Source organism: Nerophis ophidion, linkage group LG22 (assembly GCF_033978795.1).
Source record: "Nerophis ophidion isolate RoL-2023_Sa linkage group LG22, RoL_Noph_v1.0, whole genome shotgun sequence".
NCBI classification, from domain to species: domain Eukaryota; kingdom Metazoa; phylum Chordata; class Actinopteri; order Syngnathiformes; family Syngnathidae; genus Nerophis; species Nerophis ophidion.
Window position 1 is genome coordinate 9,469,542 of NC_084632.1, and position 20,602 is coordinate 9,490,143.

The 20,602-nt window shown below is 44.1% G+C and overlaps 1 protein-coding gene across 1 annotated transcript; it reads right to left on the bottom strand.

Annotated features, from left to right (window-relative positions):
* Positions 1-878: 878 nt before the first annotated feature.
* LOC133540534 (C2 calcium-dependent domain-containing protein 4C) lies at positions 879-20,226 on the bottom strand. Its single transcript, XM_061883209.1, has 2 exons — positions 20,103-20,226; positions 879-5,632 (listed from the first exon to the last, which is right to left on the bottom strand). The coding sequence occupies exon 2, from the start codon at positions 5,604-5,606 to the stop codon at positions 4,353-4,355; it is 1,254 nt and encodes a 417-aa protein (XP_061739193.1). The 5' UTR covers positions 5,607-5,632; positions 20,103-20,226; the 3' UTR covers positions 879-4,352.
* Positions 20,227-20,602: the final 376 nt, after the last annotated feature.

The following is a 20,602-nucleotide window of genomic DNA, read 5'->3' on the forward strand; positions in this document are numbered from 1 at the left end:
CTTTAGTCATGTTTGCACACCTGCAACACACACACACAGTTGGTCATTCATGTTTGCACACCTGCAACACACACACACACACACCTTTAGTCATGTTTGCACACCTGCAACACACACACACACACGCACCTTTAGTCATGTTTGCACACCTGCAACACACACACACAGTTGGTCATTCATGTTTGCACACCTGCAACACACACACGCACACCTTTAGTCATGTTTGCACACCTGCAACACACACACGCACACCTTTAGTCATGTTTGCACACCTGCAACACACACACACCTTTAGTCATGTTTGCACACCTGCAACACACACACACACGCACGCACGCACACCTCTAGTCATGTTTGCACACCTGCAACACACACACACACACACACACACACACACACACACACACACACACACACACACACACACACACACACACACTCACACACACACCTTTAGTCATGTTTGCACACCTGCAACACACACACACACACCTTTAGTCATGTTTGCACACCTGCAACACACACACACACACCTTTAGTCATGTTTGCACACCTGCAACACACACGCACACCTCTAGTCATATTTGCACACCAGCAACAATCACACACATACACACATACACACCTTTAGTCATTCGTGTTTGCACACCTGCAACCATCACTCACACATACACACCTTTAGTCATGTTTGCATACCTACAACAATCACACACACACACACATTTATACTTTTAGCCATGTTTGCACACTTGCAACACACACATACACACCTTTAGTCATATTACACACCTGCAACAATCACACATACACACCTTTAGTCATGTTTGCACACCTGCAACACACACATGCACACCTTTAGTCATTCATGTTTGCGAACCTGCAACACACACACTTTTATTCATGTTTGCACACCTGTAACAATCACACACATGCACACCTTTAGTCATGTTTGCATAAGTGAATGATGTGTGTAAGAACACAAGGTTGGTGAACATGTCCGAGTTTGTCCAAATGTTTCTTTCCGTTTTCTTGCCGACTTAAAAGCTGAGGCTCCAAAAAACATCTGCGACACTCTGCACACATTTGAACATCCAGCTGAGTACCAAAGGGGTGGAGCCAGACGCCAAGCAGTGCACAGATAGGTGGACTAATAGTCAGCTGACATAGGAAACCTGAGATGTAAATGAGGCCAAGAAGGTGTAAGGTGACGTTGGAGGAGATGAACCATAAAGTAATAAAGTAACACAACATACCTCCAACACACGAGTGTTGCAAATGTTTGCGTGAAGGAAAACATGCAGGATTCTTGCCAGCCGACACAAGACATTAATACAACGTCCATTTTACGTACACGTCCTTTAAAGGCCTACTGAAATGAGATGTTCTTATTCAAACGGGGATAGCAGGTCCATTCTATGTGTCATACTTGATCATTTCGCGATATTGCCATATTTTTGCTGAAAGGATTTAGTAGAGAACATCGACGATAAAGTTCGCAACTTTTGGTTGCTAATAAAAAAGCCTTGCCTGTACCGGAAGTAGCAGACGATGTGTGCGTGACGTCACGGGTTGTGGAGCTCTTCACATCTGAACATTGTTTATAATCATGGCCACCAGCAGCGAGAGCGATTCGGATCAAGAAAGCGATGCTTTCCCCATTAATTGGAGCGAGGATGAAATATTTGTGGATGAGGAAAGTGAGGGAAAGACTAGAAAAAAAAGGGAAAAAAAATAGCCGGCAGAGCGATTCAGATGTAATCAGACAAATTTACTAGGATAATTCTGGAAAATCCCTTATTTACTTATTGTATTACTAGTGTTTTAATGAGATTATACGGTCGTACCTGTACAACCTAAAAGTCAGAGGGTTGACCGCCAGTGTGTCCGAGGGAAGCCACGTTTCTCGTCGAGGCGAAAGCAGACGATGCTTCCTCCACCGTGGAATCATCCGACGGTCGGGGTCGGCCGGTGGGAGGAGGCAAGAGAGTCCGCAGCTGCCTCTTAGACAGGTTCAGGAGGAACGACGCAAGCTCTCCGCTCATGTCTACGGTAAGAGCCGACTTATCACCACCATTTTCTCACCGAAACCTGCCAGTTGACATGTGGTAGGAAACCATGCTCGCTTGACCGCTCTATTCCATAGTAAAGCTTCACAGTCATCTTTCGGGAATGTAAACAAGGAAACACCGGCTGTGTTTGTGTAGCTAAAGGCAGCCACAATACACCGCTTCCCACCTACAGCTTTCTTCTTTGACGTCTCCATTATTCATTGAACAAATTGCAAAAGATTCAGATGTCCATAATACTGTCAGGATATTGACTTGGTTATGTTTTGCTTCTTCTACGCAAAGGATGATTTGCACAAGCGAGACGTGAATGTAAGTACATATTGTTTTATTTATACACTATAACAGTGGTCCCCAACCACCGGGCCGCAGAATAATTTTTTATCAAATCAACATAAAAAACACAATGTACACTCACAATTAGTGCACTACCACAAAAACCTCAATTTTTCATGACAAAAACGTCCCTTTTTTCATGACAAAGAAAAAAAAAAGAAAAAAGAAAATTTGTCCCACCGGGCCACGGGACAAATTATTGAGCGTTGACCGGTCCACGGATACAAAAAGGTTGGGGACCACTGCACTATGATACAAAAATGCAAAACAAAGGGCGCGCTCGGTGGAGGATAATAATCTATACAAAAACAGCACAATGGCAGGACTATCTACAAATAAACAGAAGATATTATCAAAGGCACAAAGCACACCAAAAACTTGCACTTAGGCATAAATACAAAAAGTCTTACGTGGCGTGGTCAAACAAAAAACAGCATGGCAAGGCATGAGGGTCCGGCAAGGCAAGGTAGGTGCGTGGTCATGAGGTATCAATACAATCCAGTAGGTAGGCAAGCATGTAGCAAGTGGTATGCATAAGCATGACTTAAATAGTGGCTGTGGTGATGAGAAACAGGTGTGGGGCGTGGCTTAGAGACCAGGTGGAAACTAACAAGTATCTATGGAAACAAACAAAACCAGGAAGTGTCAAACGGGAAACAAGAGTCCAAAAACAAAACATAACATGATCAAACATAAAACTGATTTACAGACGTGACAAATACTGTGGAATTATGCGATGAAAAGAGACGACTTATAGCTGTGAACGGTGCTGGACCAAAATGTCCTCTACAACAGTGGTCCCCAACCACCGGGCCGCAGAAGATTTTTTTTATAAAAAATAAAATAAAATAATAAAATAAGATAAATAAATTAAAAAAATATATTTTTTAATTTTTTTATTAAATCAACATAAAAAATACAATATACACTTACTTATACAGGGCGGTATAGCTCGGTTGGTAGAGTGGCCGTGCCAGCAACTTGAGGGTTGCAGGTTCGATTCCCGCTTCTGCCATCCTAGTCACTGCCGTTGTGTCCTTGGGCAAGACACTTTACCCACCTGCTCCCAGTGCCACCCACACTGGTTTAAATGTAATTTAGATATTGGGTTTCACTATGTAAAGCGCTTTGAGTCACTAGAGAAAAGCGCTATATAAATATAATTCACTTCACAAATAGTGCACCACCACAAAAAAATCAATTTTTCATGACAAAAAAGTCCCTTTTTCCATGACAAAGAAGAAAAAAATAAAATTAAAAAAAAGGACCCCCACCCGGGCTGCGGGACAAATTAAGCGTTGACCGGTCCGTGGATAGAAAAAGATTGGGGACCACTGCTCTACAATGCGTGACGTCACATCATACCGCGACGTTTTAGCACGATACTTCCGCGGGAAATTTAAAATTGCAATTTAGTAAACTAAAGCGACCGTATTGGCATGTGTTGCAATGTTAATATTTCATCATTGATATATAAACTATCAGACTGCGTGGTCGCTAGTAGTGGGTTTCAGTAGGCCTTTAAATGGTGTAAGACGTCCACTCGGTCGGCAGAATTTGACTGTAAAAATAACATTCACAGTAATAAGCTGTCAAAATGATCGTAGATTTTACCCCAGTTGCAAGAATTTTACTGTAAAAAAAAAAAAAAAAAATTATATCGCTACCATTTTTCCATCACAGTAATGCATTTTTGTCACTGGAAAATCCACCCATGTATTTTTATGTTGTTCTTTTTGAAGTAAGAGCAGGACTGAAGTTTTGTGTCACCATGGAAACAAACTAAAAACTTTTAGCGCCTCATTTGCAGCTGTTGTTTTACTTTTTAAGTGGGGGGTCTTGGAACCGTCCTAACTCCGCGCCCCTGCCTAAGTCTCCCGATAACCAAAGTGCCGCGGGAAAAGGGAGCTGCAGTGAGCGTGTGCAAGAAGTGGTGGTCCGAGGGCGCCCTTAGACCCCCGGGAGCAGCTTGGAGAGGAGGACCTCGCGCTCCCCCAGCAGCGTGTCCCTCTTCAGGCTGGTTCCTTTGTTGACCACTTTGAACTTGACCGACAGGTTGTTGACCTGCAGCGAGCTGATGGCGTCGAAGAAGAAGTCCTCGTTGAAGACGGGGTTGCGACTGTTCTTGATGATGTTGCTCCTCTGCTTCTGCACCTTGCCGGGGTTCAGGTAGACGGAGACGCAGCAGTTGACGCCCTTGATGTCGCAGTGCTTGTCGTACAGGCTCTCGGCCGCCAGCACCCGCATGCGCAGGCGCGAGGTGCCGGCGTCGTAGTCGGCGCAGATCCTGAGGGTGCCGCCCTTGTGCAGGTCGATGGTGTGCTGGCGCTGAAGGCCGTGCTCCGGCACCGGCGCCGGCGCGGAGCAGTGGAAGGAGGGGATGTGCAGGCGGCGCTGGAGGCTGGGGCTGGGCTCGGCCGAGCTGCACTCGTCGGTGGAGAGGGAGCTGTGGCGGGCGAAGGTGCGCTTGGCCTTCACCACCTTGGCCTGAGTCTCGTGCGTGAAGATCTTCAGCAGCGAGGCGGAGCGCGACAGCAGAGGCGAGCTGAAGGGCGACGACTCGGCCGAGGAGCAGGTGTCGCTCTCGCCGCCGCTGAAGTAGCGGTAGGGGTTCATGTGGGAGGCGTTGCAGTCGGCCGGGTTCAGGTGGTTGCCGCCGCCGCCGTCCTTGCTGGTCTTCCTCTGGATGTTGGGGGACGTGATTGGACTGCTGATGTCACAGTGGAACAGCGACTCCTTGCGGCGGGTGTGGGGGCTTTCCTTCAGGGTGGCGAATCCATACGAAGTTTGGGTCTTGGGCACGTAGGTGAGAGACATGGCGGTCTGCGACTGGGGGTCGGCGTTGGTGTCGCCGGGGACGTCGTCGGCGCTCTCGATCTGAATGATGTGACGATTGGCCGCCTTCAGGAGGTTCTTGGTGTCCCCCGCCAGCTTGGCGACCAGACGCGGGCTCTTCGGACCGCCAATCTTTTTCCCGCTGCTGATGGTTTGCTCCGACGGCTGCAGAGTCTCCTTGGGCTTCGCCGCCGGAACCTCGGGCTCCGGAGCACAGCTGACCAGCTTTGGCGGGATGAAGAAGTCCGGGATCTTGTCGGGGGTAAGGACGTTGGAGTAGGGCGGGGCCACGCCTTTCTTGTCGCCGGTCTCACCCTGACGCAGCACGCCGGTCTCCACCGACCCGCGGATTTTATCCAGGACCCACATGGCGGACCCAAGACAGTGCGAGGGATCTACACAATAGTAGCAGACACACAGTCATTATAGTAGGTACACCTGCACGGTGTAAAAACAGTAGTGTCCAAAACAAGTTCACCTTGGCGCACCTAGATGTGCAAGCAGCACAGTATTTATATATATGACCCAATCCGAACCACCTTTCCCACTCATGGCAGGAATAAAGTAACACAAAATGTCACACGCAACACAACCTGCTCACTGCACCATGTGGGTGTTCCAATACAAAAAGTCCGAACACTACACAGAATTCAACATTTCACCAACATTTAAATCCTGTGCAATGCATGATGGGAAAAATATAAGACACTCTCTCCATACACACACACATATATACATATATACATATATACACATACACACATACATATATACACATATATACACACACACACACACACATACACACCTATATATATATATATATATATATATATATACATACCTACATACATATACATACATCCATCCATCCATTTTCTACCGCTTATTCCCTTTCAGGGTCGCGGGGGGCGCTGGCGCCTATCTCAGCTACAATCGGGCGGAAGGCAGGGTACACCCTGGACAAGTCGCCACCTCATCACAGGGCCAACACAGATAGACAGACAACATTCACACTCACATTCACACACTAGGGCCAATTTAGTGTTGCCAATCAACCTATCCCCAGGTGCATGTCTTTGGAGGTGGGAGGAAGCCGGAGTACCCGGAGGGAACCCACGCATTCACGGGGAGAACATGCAAACTCCACACAGAAAGATCCCGAGCCTGGGATTGAACCCAGGACTGCAGGAACTTCGTATTGTGAGGCAGACGCACTAACCCCTCTGCCACCGTGAGGCCCTACATACATACATACATACATATATATATGTACACACACACACACACACACACACACACACACACACACTAGGGGTGTAACGGTGTGTGTATTTGTATTGAACTGTTTCGGTACGGGGTTTCGGTTCGGTGCGTAAGTGAACCGAACGAGTTTCCAGACGGACATATTAAGTATCGTAAACAATACTCAAAATGCCGGACATTTGAAACATTTAAGAAACTCTGCCCTTACAGCTCCACAAAAGAAGACATATCCGGTGAAAAGAGGAGGTATGGTCAGTCTATTCTAGCCGGTCGCTGCTAGCAACGGACAAGTCCTCTTTTGCTAGAATATATATATATATATATATATATATATATATATATATATATATATATATATGTGTGTGTGTGTGGGGGGGGGGGTAAAATCACAAGACTACTTCATCTCTACAGATCTGTTTCATGAGGGGTTCCCTCAATCATCAGGAGATTTTAATGGAAGCATTCACATACAATGGTTTATATAGGGCACAGAGTGGGTGGGTACAGGCAGGCGTAGGGGGTGGTGTTTCCGTCTGTGGCGACATGTTGAAATGATTTCACTGCGCTTGTTGAGGGATGACAGGTCTGGATGATATATAATAAACAGTTTCTCTTTTAAGCATAGGTTGCATCTTTTATTACCACTGTTGTAAGGTGTGCTGGATGCAAGAATTTGCCATGTTATTGAATATTCAACATTATTGTCCTTGAGGTTCCAAATGTGTTTGCTGAGTTCTGTAGAATTCCGCAAGGTCTGGTTTCTAAAGGAGGCCTTGTGATTATTCCATCTGGCCTTAAACGCTCCTTCGGTTAATCCTACGTACGTGTCGGATGTGTTAATGTCCTTGCGTGTTACCTTTGCTTGGTAAACGACTGATGTTTGTAAGCACCCCCCGTTGAGAGGGCAATCTGGTTTCTTGCGACAGTTACATTCCTTATTGGTTTCAGAGTCGTTTAGTCTGGGGGTAGGCAGTCCTTTTGCAATTGCTTTGTTGTGGTTTGAAATGATTTGTTGTATGTTATTCATACAGCTGTAGCTCAATTTAATGTTGTTCTTTTTTAATATTTTTCTTAGAGTGTTGCCTTTGGGGAAGTGTTTGTCGATCAGAGTGAGGAACTTGTGGCCGATATTGGTTTAGACGTTTTTGCTGAATGGGGGGTTTTACCAGATGATGATGTTTCGTTTTCTGCTCTTTTTTGGTTGGTTTCCTGGTGTGGGTTCATAGGTGAGGGTGAAGTTGTGTCCGCTTTCATCAAGTGCTTTCTGGTACGGGGGGGTTGCTTGGTCAAATTCAGCTTTGTTAGATGACAGCATCGACTCTGAAACCAATAAGGAATGCAACTGTCGCAAGAAAGCTGATGGCCCTCTCAACGGGGGGTGCTTACAAACATCAGTCGTTTACCAAGCAAAGGTAACACGCAAGGACATTAGCACATCCGACAAGTAGGATTAACCGAAGGAGCGTTTAAAACCAGATGGAATAATCACAAGGCCTCCTTTAGAAACCAGACCTTGCGGAATTCTACAGAATTCAGCAAGCACATTTGGAACCTCAAAGACAATAATGCTGAATATTCAATAACATGGCAAATTCTTGCATCCAGCACACCTTACAACAGTGGTAATAAAAGATGCAACCTATGCTTAAAAGAGAAACTGTTTATTATATATCATCCAGACCCGTCATCCCTCAACAAGCGCAGTGAAATCATTTCAACATGCCGCCACAGACGGAAACACCTACTAGGTAACACATGAGCCAATCACCACACCCTACGCCTGTCCGTACCCACCCACTCTGTGCCCTATATGAACCATTGTATGTGAATGCTTCCATTAAAATCTACTGAGGATTGAGGGAACCCCTCATGAAACAGTTCTGTAGAGATGAAGTAGTCTTGTGATTTGTCCCACACCTACATATTGCGCTCTACCACGGTATCGAGCACTATTCTCTGGATAATCCAATCAAGACATACATACATATATACACACACACACACATATATATATATATATATATATATACACACATACATACATACATACAGTGGGGCATAAAAGTATTTAGTCAGCCACCGATTGTCCAAGTTCTCCCACTTAAAATGATGACAGAGGTCTGTATTTTTCATTCAACTGTGAGAGACAGAATGTGAAAAAAAAAAATCCAGGAATTCACAATGTAGGAATTTTAAACAATTTATTTGTAAATTATGGTGGAAAATAAGTATTTGGTCAATAACAAAAATTCAACTCAATACTTTGTAATATAACCTTTGTTGGCAATAACAGATGTCAAACGATTATTATAGGTCTTTACCAGGTTTGCACACACAGTAGCTGGTATTTTGGCCCATTCCTCTATGCAGATCTTCGAGAGCAGTGATGTTTTGGGGCTGTCGCCAAGCAACACAGACTTTCAACTCCCTCCACAGATTTTCTATGGGGTTGAGGTCTGGAGACTGGCTAGGTAGGCCACTCCAGGACTTTCAGATAGGCCACTCCAGGACTTTCAGATGCTTCTTACAGAGCCACTCCTTCATTGCCCAGGCGGTGTGTTTGGGATCATTGTCATGCTGGAAGACCCAGCCACATTTCATCTTCAAAGCTCTCACTGATGGAAGGAGGTTTTGGTTCAAAATCTCACGATACATGGCCACATTCATTCTTTCCTTAACACGGATCAGTCGTCCTGTCCCCTTAGCAGAAAAACAGCCCCAAAGCATGATGTTTCCACCCCCATGCTTCACAGTAGGTATGGTCTTCTTGGGATGCAACTCAGTATTCTTCTTCCTCCAAACACGACGAGTTGAGTTTATACCAAAAAGTTATATTTTGGTTTCATCTGACCACCTGACATTCTCCCAATCCTCTGCTGTATCATTATGTGCTCTCTGGCAAACTTCAGACGGGCCTGGACATGCACTGGCTTAAGCAGGGGACACGTCTGGCACTGCAGGATTACTGTAGGTAACCTTTGTTACTTTGGTCCCAGCTCTCTGCAGGTCTTAAAGAAGAAGTTACAGGTCTGTGAGAGCCAGAGATCTTCCTTGTTTGAAGTGACCAAATACTTATTTTCCACCATAATTTACAAATAAATTCTTGAAAATTCCTACAACATGAATTCCTGGATTTTTTTTTCACATTCTGTCTCTCTCACCTATGACCTCTGTCATCATTTTAAGTGGGATGAATTGCACAGCCGGTGGACTTTTTTGCCCCACAGTGTGTGTGTGTATATCTATATCTATATCTATATCTATATCTATATCTATATATATATATATATATATATATATATATATATATATATATATATATATATATATAGTTACTTTACAAGCAGTTGGCTTTCAATCCAATACATAATCTGCTTGAAAAGTCTAAGAGAACAAAATTCCATTTGACACAATGATAAAGGTGTTAATTGAACAATATTTACGTCACTGACAATCATTGGTACTTTAACTTTAACTTAATCACTGTACTGTGATAGTCAAGAAGTGCACATCATCATCATTTCTAATATGTCACTTCCCACGTCCAAGAAACTACTTCCACAACAACACTAAACATTCAGTTTTGACTACAACTTCTCTCCTGTTCAATTGGGCGTCATTAGAAGGTAAAGTGTCCCATCAGTGCAGGTCTGTGTCCCTAATATTGTGGCCTGTGTGCAGGTCTGTGTCCCTAATATTGTGTCTGTGTCCCTAATATTGTGGCCTGTGTCCCTAATATTGTGGCCTGTGTGCAAGTCTGTGTCCCTAATATTGGGACCTGTGTCCCTAATATTGTGACCTGTGTGCAAGTCTGTGTCCCTAATATTGTGACCTGTGTGCAAGTCTGTGTCCCTAATATTGTGGCCTGTGTGCAGGTCTGTGTCCCTAATATTGTGTCTGTGTCCCTAATATTGTGGCCTGTGTCCCTAATATTGTGGCCTGTGTGCAAGTCTGTGTCCCTAATATTGGGACCTGTGTCCCTAATATTGTGACCTGTGTGCAAGTCTGTGTCCCTAATATTGTGGCCTGTGTGCAGGTCTGTGTCCCTAATATTGTGTCTGTGACCCTAATATAGTGGCCTGTGTCCCTAATATCGTGGCCTGTGTCCCTAATATTGTGGCCTGTGTCCCTAATATTGTGGCCTGTGTGCAGGTCTGTGTCCCTAATATTGTGTCTGTGACCCTAATATAGTGGCCTGTGTCCCTAATATCGTGGCCTGTGTCCCTAATTTTGTGGCCTGTGTCCCTAATATTGTGGCCTGTGTGCAGGTCTGTGTCCCTAATATTGTGTCTGTGTCCCTATTATTGTGGCCTGTGTCCCTAATATTGTGGCCTGTGTCCCTAATATTGTGGCCTGTGTGCAGGTCTGTGTCCCTAATATTGTGTCTGTGTCCCTATTATTGTGGTCTGTGTCCCTAATATTGTGGCCTGTGTCCCTAATATTGTGGCCTGTGTGCAGGTCTGTGTCCCTAATATTGTGTCTGTGTCCCTAATATAGTGGCCTGTATCCCTATTATTGTGGCCTGTGTCCCTAATATTGTGGCCTGTGTCCCTAATATTGTGACCTGTGTGCAAGTCTGTGTCCCTAATATTGTGTCTGTGTCCCTAATATAGTGGCCTGTGTCCCTGATATTGTGGCCTGTGTGCAGATCTGTGTCCCTAATATTGTGTCTGTGTCCCTAATATAGTGGCCTGTGTCCCTAATATTGTGGCCTGTGTGCAGGTCTGTGTCCCTAATATTGTGTCTGTGTCCCTAATATAGTGGCCTGTGTCCCTAATATTGTGGCCTGTGTGAAGGTCGGTGTCCCTAATATCGTGACCTGCGTGCAATTCTGTGTCCTTAATATTGTGTCTGTGTCCCTAATATTGTGACCTAGGTGCAGGTCTGTGTCCCTAATATTGTGGCCTGTGTCCCTAATATTGTGGCCTGTGTCCCTAATATTGTGACCTGTGTGCAAGTTTGTGTCCCTAATATTGTGTCTGTGTCCCTAATATTGTGACCTAGGTGCAGGTCTGTGTCCCTAATATTGTGGCCTGTGTCCCTAATATTGTGGCCTGTGTCCCTAATATTGTGACCTGTGTGCAAGTTTGTGTCCCTAATATTGTGACCTGTGTGCAAGTCTGTGTCCCTAATATTGTGACCTGTGTGCAAGTCTGTGTCCCTAATATTGTGACCTGTTTCCCTAATATTGTGACCTGTGTGCAAGTCTGTTTCCCTAATATTGTGACCTGTGTGCAAGTCTGTGTCCCTAATATTGTGACCTGTGTGCAAGTCTGTTTCCCTAATATTGTGACCTGTGTGCAAGTATGTGTCCCTAATATTGTGAACTGTGTGCAAGTTTGTGTCCCTAATATTGTGACCTGTGTGCAGGCCTGTGTCCCTAATATTGTGACCTGTTTCCCTAATATTGTGACCTGTGTGCAAGTCTGTTTCCCTAATATTGTGACCTGTTTCCCTAATATTGTGACCTGTGTGCAAGTCTGTGTCCCTAATATTGTGACCTGCATGCAAGTCTGTGTCCCTAATATTGTGTCTGTGTCCCTAATATTGTGACCTGTGTACAGGTCTGTGTCCCTAATATTTTGACCTGTGTCCCTAATATTGTGACCTGCATGCAAGTCTGTGTCCCTAATATTGTGTCTGTGTCCCTAATATTGTGACCTGTCTCCCTAATATTGTGACCTGTGTGCAAGTCTGTTTCCCTAATATTGTGACCTGTTTCCCTAATATTGTGACCTGTGTGCAAGTCTGTGTCCCTAATATTGTGACCTGCATGCAAGTCTGTGTCCCTAATATTGTGTCTGTGTCCCTAATATTGTGACCTGTGTACAGGTCTGTGTCCCTAATATTTTGACCTGTGTCCCTAATATTGTGACCTGCATGCAAGTCTGTGTCCCTAATATTGTGTCTGTGTCCCTAATATTGTGACCTGTCTCCCTAATATTGTGACCTGTGTGCAAGTCTGTGTCCCTAATATTGTGACTTGTGTCCCTAATATTGTGACCTGTGTCCCTAATATTGTGACCTGTTTACCTAATATTGTGACCTGCGTGCAAGTCTGTGTCCCTAATATTGTGTCTGTGTCCCTAATATTATGACTTGTGTCCCTAATATTGTGACCTGTTTACAGGTCTGTGTCCCTAATATTGTGACCTGTGTCCCTAATATTGTGAGCTGTGTCCCTAATATTGTGACTTGTGTCCCTAATATTGTGACCTGCGTGCAGGTCTGTGTCCCTAGTATTGTGACCTGTGTCCCTAATATTGTGGCTTGTGTGCAAGTCTGTGTCCCTAATATTGTGACCTGTGTCCCTAATATTGTGACCTGTGTCCCTAATATTGTGACCTGTGTCCCTAATATTGTGACCTGTGCGCAAGTTTGTGTCCCTAATATTGTGACCTGTGTGCAAGTCTGTGTCCCTAATATTGTGACCTGTGCGCAAGTTTGTGTCCCTAATATTGTGACCTGTGTGCAAGTCTGTGTCCCTAATATTGTGACCTGTGTGCAAGTTTGTGTCCCTAATATTGTGACCTGTGTGCAAGTCTGTGTCCCTAATATTGTGACCTGTGTGCAAGTTTGTGTCCCTAATATTGTGACCTGTGTGCAAGTCTGTGTCCCTAATATTGTGACCTGTTTCCCTAATATTGTGACCTGTGTGCAAGTCTGTTTCCCTAATATTGTGACCTGTGTGCAAGTCTGTGTCCCTAATATTGTGACCTGTGTCCCTAATATTGTGACCTGTGTGCAAGTCTGTGTCCCTAATATTGTGACCTGTGTGCAAGTTTGTGTCCCTAATATTGTGACCTGTGTGCAGGCCTGTGTCCCTAATATTGTGACCTGTTTCCCTAATATTGTGACCTGTGTGCAAGTCTGTGTCCCTAATATTGTGACCTGTTTCCCTAATATTGTGACCTGTGTGCAAGTCTGTTTCCCTAATATTGTGACCTGTGTGCAAGTCTGTGTCCCTAATATTGTGTCTGTGTCCCTAATATTGTGACCTGTGTACAGGTCTGTGTCCCTAATATTGTGACCTGCATGCAAGTCTGTGTCCCTAATATTGTGTCTGTGTCCCTAATATTGTGACCTGTCTCCCTAATATTGTGACCTGTGTGCAAGTCTGTGTCCCTAATATTGTGACTTGTGTCCCTAATATTGTGACCTGTGTCCCTATTATTGTGACCTGTTTACCTAATATTGTGACCTGCGTGCAAGTCTGTGTCCCTAATATTGTGTCTGTGTCCCTAATATTATGACTTGTGTCCCTAATATTGTGACCTGTTTACAGGTCTGTGTCCCTAATATTGTGACCTGTGTCCCTAATATTGTGGCTTGTGTGCAAGTCTGTGTCCCTAATATTGTGACCTGTGTCCCTAATATTGTGACCTGTGTCCCTAATATTGTGACCTGTGTCCCTAATATTGTGACCTGTGTCCCTAATATTGTGACCTGTGTGCAAGTCTGTGTCCCTAATATTGTGACCTGTGTGCAAGTTTGTGTCCCTAATATTGTGACCTGTGTGCAAGTCTGTGTCCCTAATTTTATGACCTGTGTCCCTAATATTGTGACCTGTTTACAGGTCTGTGTCCCTAATATTGTGACCTGTGTGCACGTCTTTGTCCCTAATAATGTGATCTGTGTCGTTAATATTGTGACTTGTGTCCCTAATATTGTGACCTGTGTCCCTAATATTGTGACCTGTGTCCCTAATATTGTGACTTGTGTCCCTAATATTGTGGCCTGTGTCCCTAATATTGTGACCTGCGTGCAGGTCTGTGTCCCTAATATTGTGACTTGTGTCCCTAATATTGTGACTTGTGTCCCTAATACTGTGGCCTGTGTCCCTAATATTGTGACCTGTTTACAGGTCTGTGTCCCTAATATTGTGACCTGTGTGCACGTCTTTGTCCCTAATAATGTGACCTGTGTCGTTAATATTGTGACTTGTGTCCCTAATATTGTGACCTGTGTCCCTAATATTGTGACCTGTGTCCCTAATATTGTGACTTGTGTCCCTAATATTGTGACTTGTGTCCCTAATATTGTGGCCTGTGTCCCTAATATTGTGACCTGCGTGCAGGTCTGTGTCCCTAATATTGTGACTTGTGTCCCTAATATTGTGACTTGTGTCCCTAATATTGTGGCCTGTGTCCCTAATATTGTGACCTGCGTGCAGGTCTGTGTCCCTAATATTGTGACTTGTGTCCCTAATATTGTGACTTGTGTCCCTAATATTGTGGCCTGTGTCCCTAATATTGTGACCTGCGTGCAGGTCTGTGTCCCTAATATTGTGACTTGTGTCCCTAATATTGTGACTTGTGTCCCTAATATTGTGACCTGTGTCCCTAATATTGTGACCTGTGTCCCTAATATTGTGACCTGCGTGCAGGTCTGTGTCCCTAATATTGTGACTTGTGTCCCTAATATTGTGACTTGTGTCCCTAATATTGTGACCTGTGTCCCTAATATTGTGACCTGTGTCCCTAATATTGTGACCTGTGTCCCTAATATTGTGACCTGTGTCCCTAATATTGTGACCTGTGTGCAAGTCTGTGTCCCTAATATTGTGACCTGTGTGCACGTCTTTGTCCCTAATAATGTGACCTGTGTCGTTAATATTGTGACTTGTGTCCCTAATATTGTGGCCTGTGTCCCTAATATTGTGACCTGTGTCCCTAATATTGTGACCTGTGTGCAAGTCTGTGTCCCTAATATTGTGACCTGTCTCCCTAATATTGTGACCTGTGTGCAAGTCTGTGTCCCTAATATTGTGACTTGTGTCCCTAATATTGTGACCTGTGTGCAAGTCTGTGTCCCTAATATTGTGACTTGTGTCCCTAATATTGTGACCTGTGTCCCTAATATTGTGACCTGTTTACCTAATATTGTGACCTGCGTGCAAGTCTGTGTCCCTAATATTGTGTCTGTGTCCCTAATATTATGACTTGTGTCCCTAATATTGTGACCTGTTTACAGGTCTGTGTCCCTAATATTGTGACCTGTGTCCCTAATATTGTGAGCTGTGTCCCTAATATTGTGGCCTGTGTCCCTAATATTGTGACCTGCGTGCAGGTCTGTGTCCCTAATATTGTGACCTGTTTACAGGTCTGTGTCCCTAATATTGTGACCTGTGTCCCTAATATTGTGAGCTGTGTCCCTAATATTGTGACCTGTGTCCCTAATATTGTGGCTTGTGTGCAAGTCTGTGTCCCTAATATTGTGACCTGTGTCCCTAATATTGTGACCTGTGTGCAAGTCTGTGTGCCTAATATTGTGTCTGTGTCCCTAATTTTATGACCTGTGTCCCTAATATTGTGACCTGTTTATAGGTCTGTGTCCCTAATATTGTGACCTGTGTGCAAGTCTGTGTCCCTAATATTGTGACCTGTGTGCAAGTCTGTGTCCCTAATATTGTGACCTGTGTGCGAGTTTGTGTCCCTAATATTGTGACCTGTGTGCAAGTTTGTGTCCCTAATATTGTGACCTGTGTGCAAGTCTGTGTCCCTAATATTGTGACCTGTGTGCAAGTTTGTGTCCCTAATATTGTGTCTGTGTCCCTAATTTTATGACCTGTGTCCCTAATATTGTGACCTGTTTACAGGTCTGTGTCCCTAATATTGTGACCTGTGTGCACGTCTTTGTCCCTAATAATGTGACCTGTGTCGTTAATATTGTGACTTGTGTCCCTAATATTGTGACTTGTGTCCCTAATATTGTGGCCTGTGTCCCTAATATTGTGACCTGCGTGCAGGTCTGTGTCCCTAATATTGTGACTTGTGTCCCTAATATTGTGACTTGTGTCCCTAATATTGTGGCCTGTGTCCCTAATATTGTGACCTGCGTGCAGGTCTGTGTCCCTAATATTGTGACTTGTGTCCCTAATATTGTGACTTGTGTCCCTAATATTGTGACTTGTGTCCCTAATATTGTGACCTGTGTCCCTAATATTGTGACCTGTGTCCCTAATATTGTGACCTGTGTCCCTAATATTGTGACCTGTGTCCCTAATATTGTGACCTGTGTGCAAGTCTGTGTCCCTAATATTGTGACCTGTGTGCACGTCTTTGTCCCTAATAATGTGACCTGTGTCGTTAATATTGTGACTTGTGTCCCTAATATTGTGGCCTGTGTCCCTAATATTGTGACCTGTGTCCCTAATATTGTGACCTGTGTGCAAGTCTGTGTCCCTAATATTGTGACCTGTGTGCACGTCTTTGTCCCTAATAATGTGACCTGTGTCGTTAATATTGTGACTTGTGTCCCTAATATTGTGACCTGTGTCCCTAATATTGTGACTTGTGTCCCTAATATTGTGACCTGTGTGCAAGTCTGTGTCCCTAATATTGTGGCCTGTGTCCCTAATATTGTGACCTGCGTGCAGGTCTGTGTCCCTAATATTGTGACTTGTGTCCCTAATATTGTGACTTGTGTCCCTAATATTGTGACTTGTGTCCCTAATATTGTGACCTGTGTCCCTAATATTGTGACCTGTGTCCCTAATATTGTGACCTGTGTCCCTAATATTGTGACCTGTGTCCCTAATATTGTGACCTGTGTGCAAGTCTGTGTCCCTAATATTGTGACCTGTGTGCACGTCTTTGTCCCTAATAATGTGACCTGTGTCGTTAATATTGTGACTTGTGTCCCTAATATTGTGGCCTGTGTCCCTAATATTGTGACCTGTGTCCCTAATATTGTGACCTGTGTGCAAGTCTGTGTCCCTAATATTGTGACCTGTGTGCACGTCTTTGTCCCTAATAATGTGACCTGTGTCGTTAATATTGTGACTTGTGTCCCTAATATTGTGGCCTGTGTCCCTAATATTGTGATCTGTGTCCCTAATATTGTGACCTGTGTCCCTAATATTGTGACCTGTGTGCAAGTCTGTGTCCCTAATATTGTGTCTGTGTCCCTAATATTGTGACCTGTGTGCAAGTCTGTGTCCCTAATATTGTGACCTGTGTGCACGTCTTTGTCCCTAATAATGTGACCTGTGTCGTTAATATTGTGACTTGTGTCCCTAATATTGTGGCCTGTGTCCCTAATATTGTGACCTGTGTCCCTAATATTGTGACCTGTGTGCAAGTCTGTGTCCCTAATATTGTGACCTGTGTGCACGTCTTTGTCCCTAATAATGTGACCTGTGTCGTTAATATTGTGACTTGTGTCCCTAATATTGTGGCCTGTGTCCCTAATATTGTGATCTGTGTCCCTAATATTGTGACCTGTGTCCCTAATATTGTGACCTGTGTGCAAGTCTGTGTCCCTAATATTGTGTCTGTGTCCCTAATATTGTGACCTGTGTGCAAGTCTGTGTCCCTAATATTGTGATCTGTGTCCCTAATATTGTGACCTGTGTCCCTAATATTGTGACCTGTGTCCCTAATATTGGGACCTGTGTGCAAGTCTGTGTCCCTAATATTGTGACCTGTGTCCCTAATATTGTGACCTGTGTGCAAGTCTGTGTCCTTAATATTGTGACCTGTGTCCCTAATATTGTGACCTGTGTCCCTAATATTGTGACCTGTGTGCAAGTCTGTGTCCCTAATATTGTGACCTGTGTCCCTAATATTGTGACCTGTGTCCCTAATATTGTGACCTGTGTGCAAGTCTGTGTCCCTAATATTGTGACCTGTGTGCAAGTCTGTGTCCCTAATATTGTGACCTGTGTGCAAGTCTGTGTCCCTAATATTGTGACCTGTGTGCAAGTCTGTGTCCCTAATATTGGGACCTGTGTCCCTAATATTGTGACCTGTGTGCAAGTTTGTGTCCCTAATATTGTGACCTGTGTCCCTAATATTGTGACCTGTGTCTCTAATATTGGGACCTGTGTCCCTAATATTGTGACCTGTGTGCAAGTCTGTGTCCCTAATATTGGGACCTGTGTCCCTAATATTGGGACCTGTGTGCAAGTCTGTGTCCCTAATATTGTGACCTGTGTCCCTAATATTGTGACCTGTGTGCAAGTCTGTGTCCCTAATATTGTGACCTGTGTCCCTAATATTGTGACCTGTGTGCAAGTCTGTGTCCCTAATATTGTGACCTGTGTCCCTAATATTGTGACCTGTGTGCAAGTCTGTGTCCCTAATATTGTGACCTGTGTGCAAGTCTGTGTCCCTAATATTGTGACCTGTGTGCAAGTCTGTGTCCCTAATATTGTGACCTGTGTGCAAGTCTGTGTCCCTAATATTGTGACCTGTGTGCAAGTCTGTGTCCCTAATATTGTGACCTGTGTGCAAGTCTGTGTCCCTAATATTGTGACCTGTGTCCCTAATATTGTGACCTGTGTCCCTAATATTGGGACCTGTGTCCCTAATATTGGGACCTGTGTGCAAGTCTGTGTCCCTAATATTGTGACCTGTGTGCAAGTCTGTGTCCCTAATATTGTGACCTGTGTCCCTAATATTCGGACCTGTGTCCCTAATATTGTGACCTGTGTGCAAGTCTGTGTCCCTAATATTGTGACCTGTGTCCCTAATATTGGGACCTGTGTGCAAGTCTGTGTCCCTAATATTGTGACCTGTGTCCCTAATATTGGGACCTGTGTGCAAGTCTGTGTCCCTAATATTGTGACCTGTGTCCCTAATATTGGGACCTGTGTGCAAGTCTGTGTCCCTAATATTGTGACCTGTGTCCCTAATATTGTGACCTGTGTGCAAGTCTGTGTCCCTAATATTGTGACCTGTGTGCAAGTCTGTGTCCCTAATATTGTGACCTGTGTGCAAGTCTGTGTCCCTAATATTGTGACCTGTGTGCAAGTCTGTGTCCCTAATATTGTGACCTGTGTCCCTAATATTGTGACCTGTGTCCCTAATATTGGGACCTGTGTCCCTAATATTGTGACCTGTGTGCAAGTCTGTGTCCCTAATATTGTGACCTGTGTGCAAGTCTGTGTCCCTAATATTGTGACCTGTGTCCCTAATATTCGGACTGTGTCCCTAATATTGTGACCTGTGTGCAAGTCTGTGTCCCTAATATTGTGACCTGTGTCCCTAATATTGGGACCTGTGTGCAAGTCTGTGTCCCTAATATTGGGACCTGTGTCCCTAATATTGGGACCTGTGTGCAAGTCTGTGTCCCTAATATTGTGACCTGTGTCCCTAATATTGGGACCTGTGTGCAAGTCTGTGTCCCTAATATTGTGACCTGTGTCCCTAATATTGGGACCTGTGTCCCTAATATTGGGACCTGTGTCCAAGTCTGTGTCCCTAATCTTGTGACCTGTGTGCAACTTCAAAAAATAAAAGTCATCTCAATGTAAAAAAACAAGCACGATTCTGATAAGGCTTGTAAATATTTTGAGCACACTTAATTATCTAAGATTATTATCAGAGCTTCAGAAATATCGTGAAATAAGAGGACTTTATCCTCTATCAACATCACACAAGACAGAATTATGAGGTTATTTTCTTGTGAAACTTTAGAAAAAAATCCCCAAACTAGTTGACTGATAAACGCCCAGATGAACATAGTCATGTATACTTCGTCACAAACTACTTGACTGATAAACATTGTCAAGAATAATTATACAGTCACAAACTAGTTGTCATGAATACTTAGTTACACAGTAGTTGACTGATAAAGGCAAAGATGAATACTTACAGTCACAGGTGTCGTGTTTATTTCCCGCAGACACAGGTGCTTCCTTTCCCGCGTGGCCGCGCGAAATGCTCTGCTGCTGCTGCTGCGCGTCCTCGCGGTTTGAGCGCGCGGACCATCGGGGAGGAGTTTTATAACCTGCCACCAACCAATCAGGAGTTTTAAAACCTGCCAACAACCAATCAGGAGTTTTAAAACTTGCCAACAACCAATCAGGAGTTTTATAACCTGCCACCAACCAATCAGGAGTTTTATAACCAATCAGCTGGGGGCCGTGGATTTTTTTCTTAATATATTTCCCTGCAAAAGCATCCATCCATCCATTGTTTACCTTTTGCAACCAGTTATTATTGTCATCACACACACATTACACTTGTCTTTTAATTATTTTATTTTTTTAGATTTAATAATTGTTGTGTTGTTAAACTTTGATTTTTTAATATTTATAAATATCAACATTTACAAACAGTTGGAAACAATAATCCAAATAAATCCAACAGCAT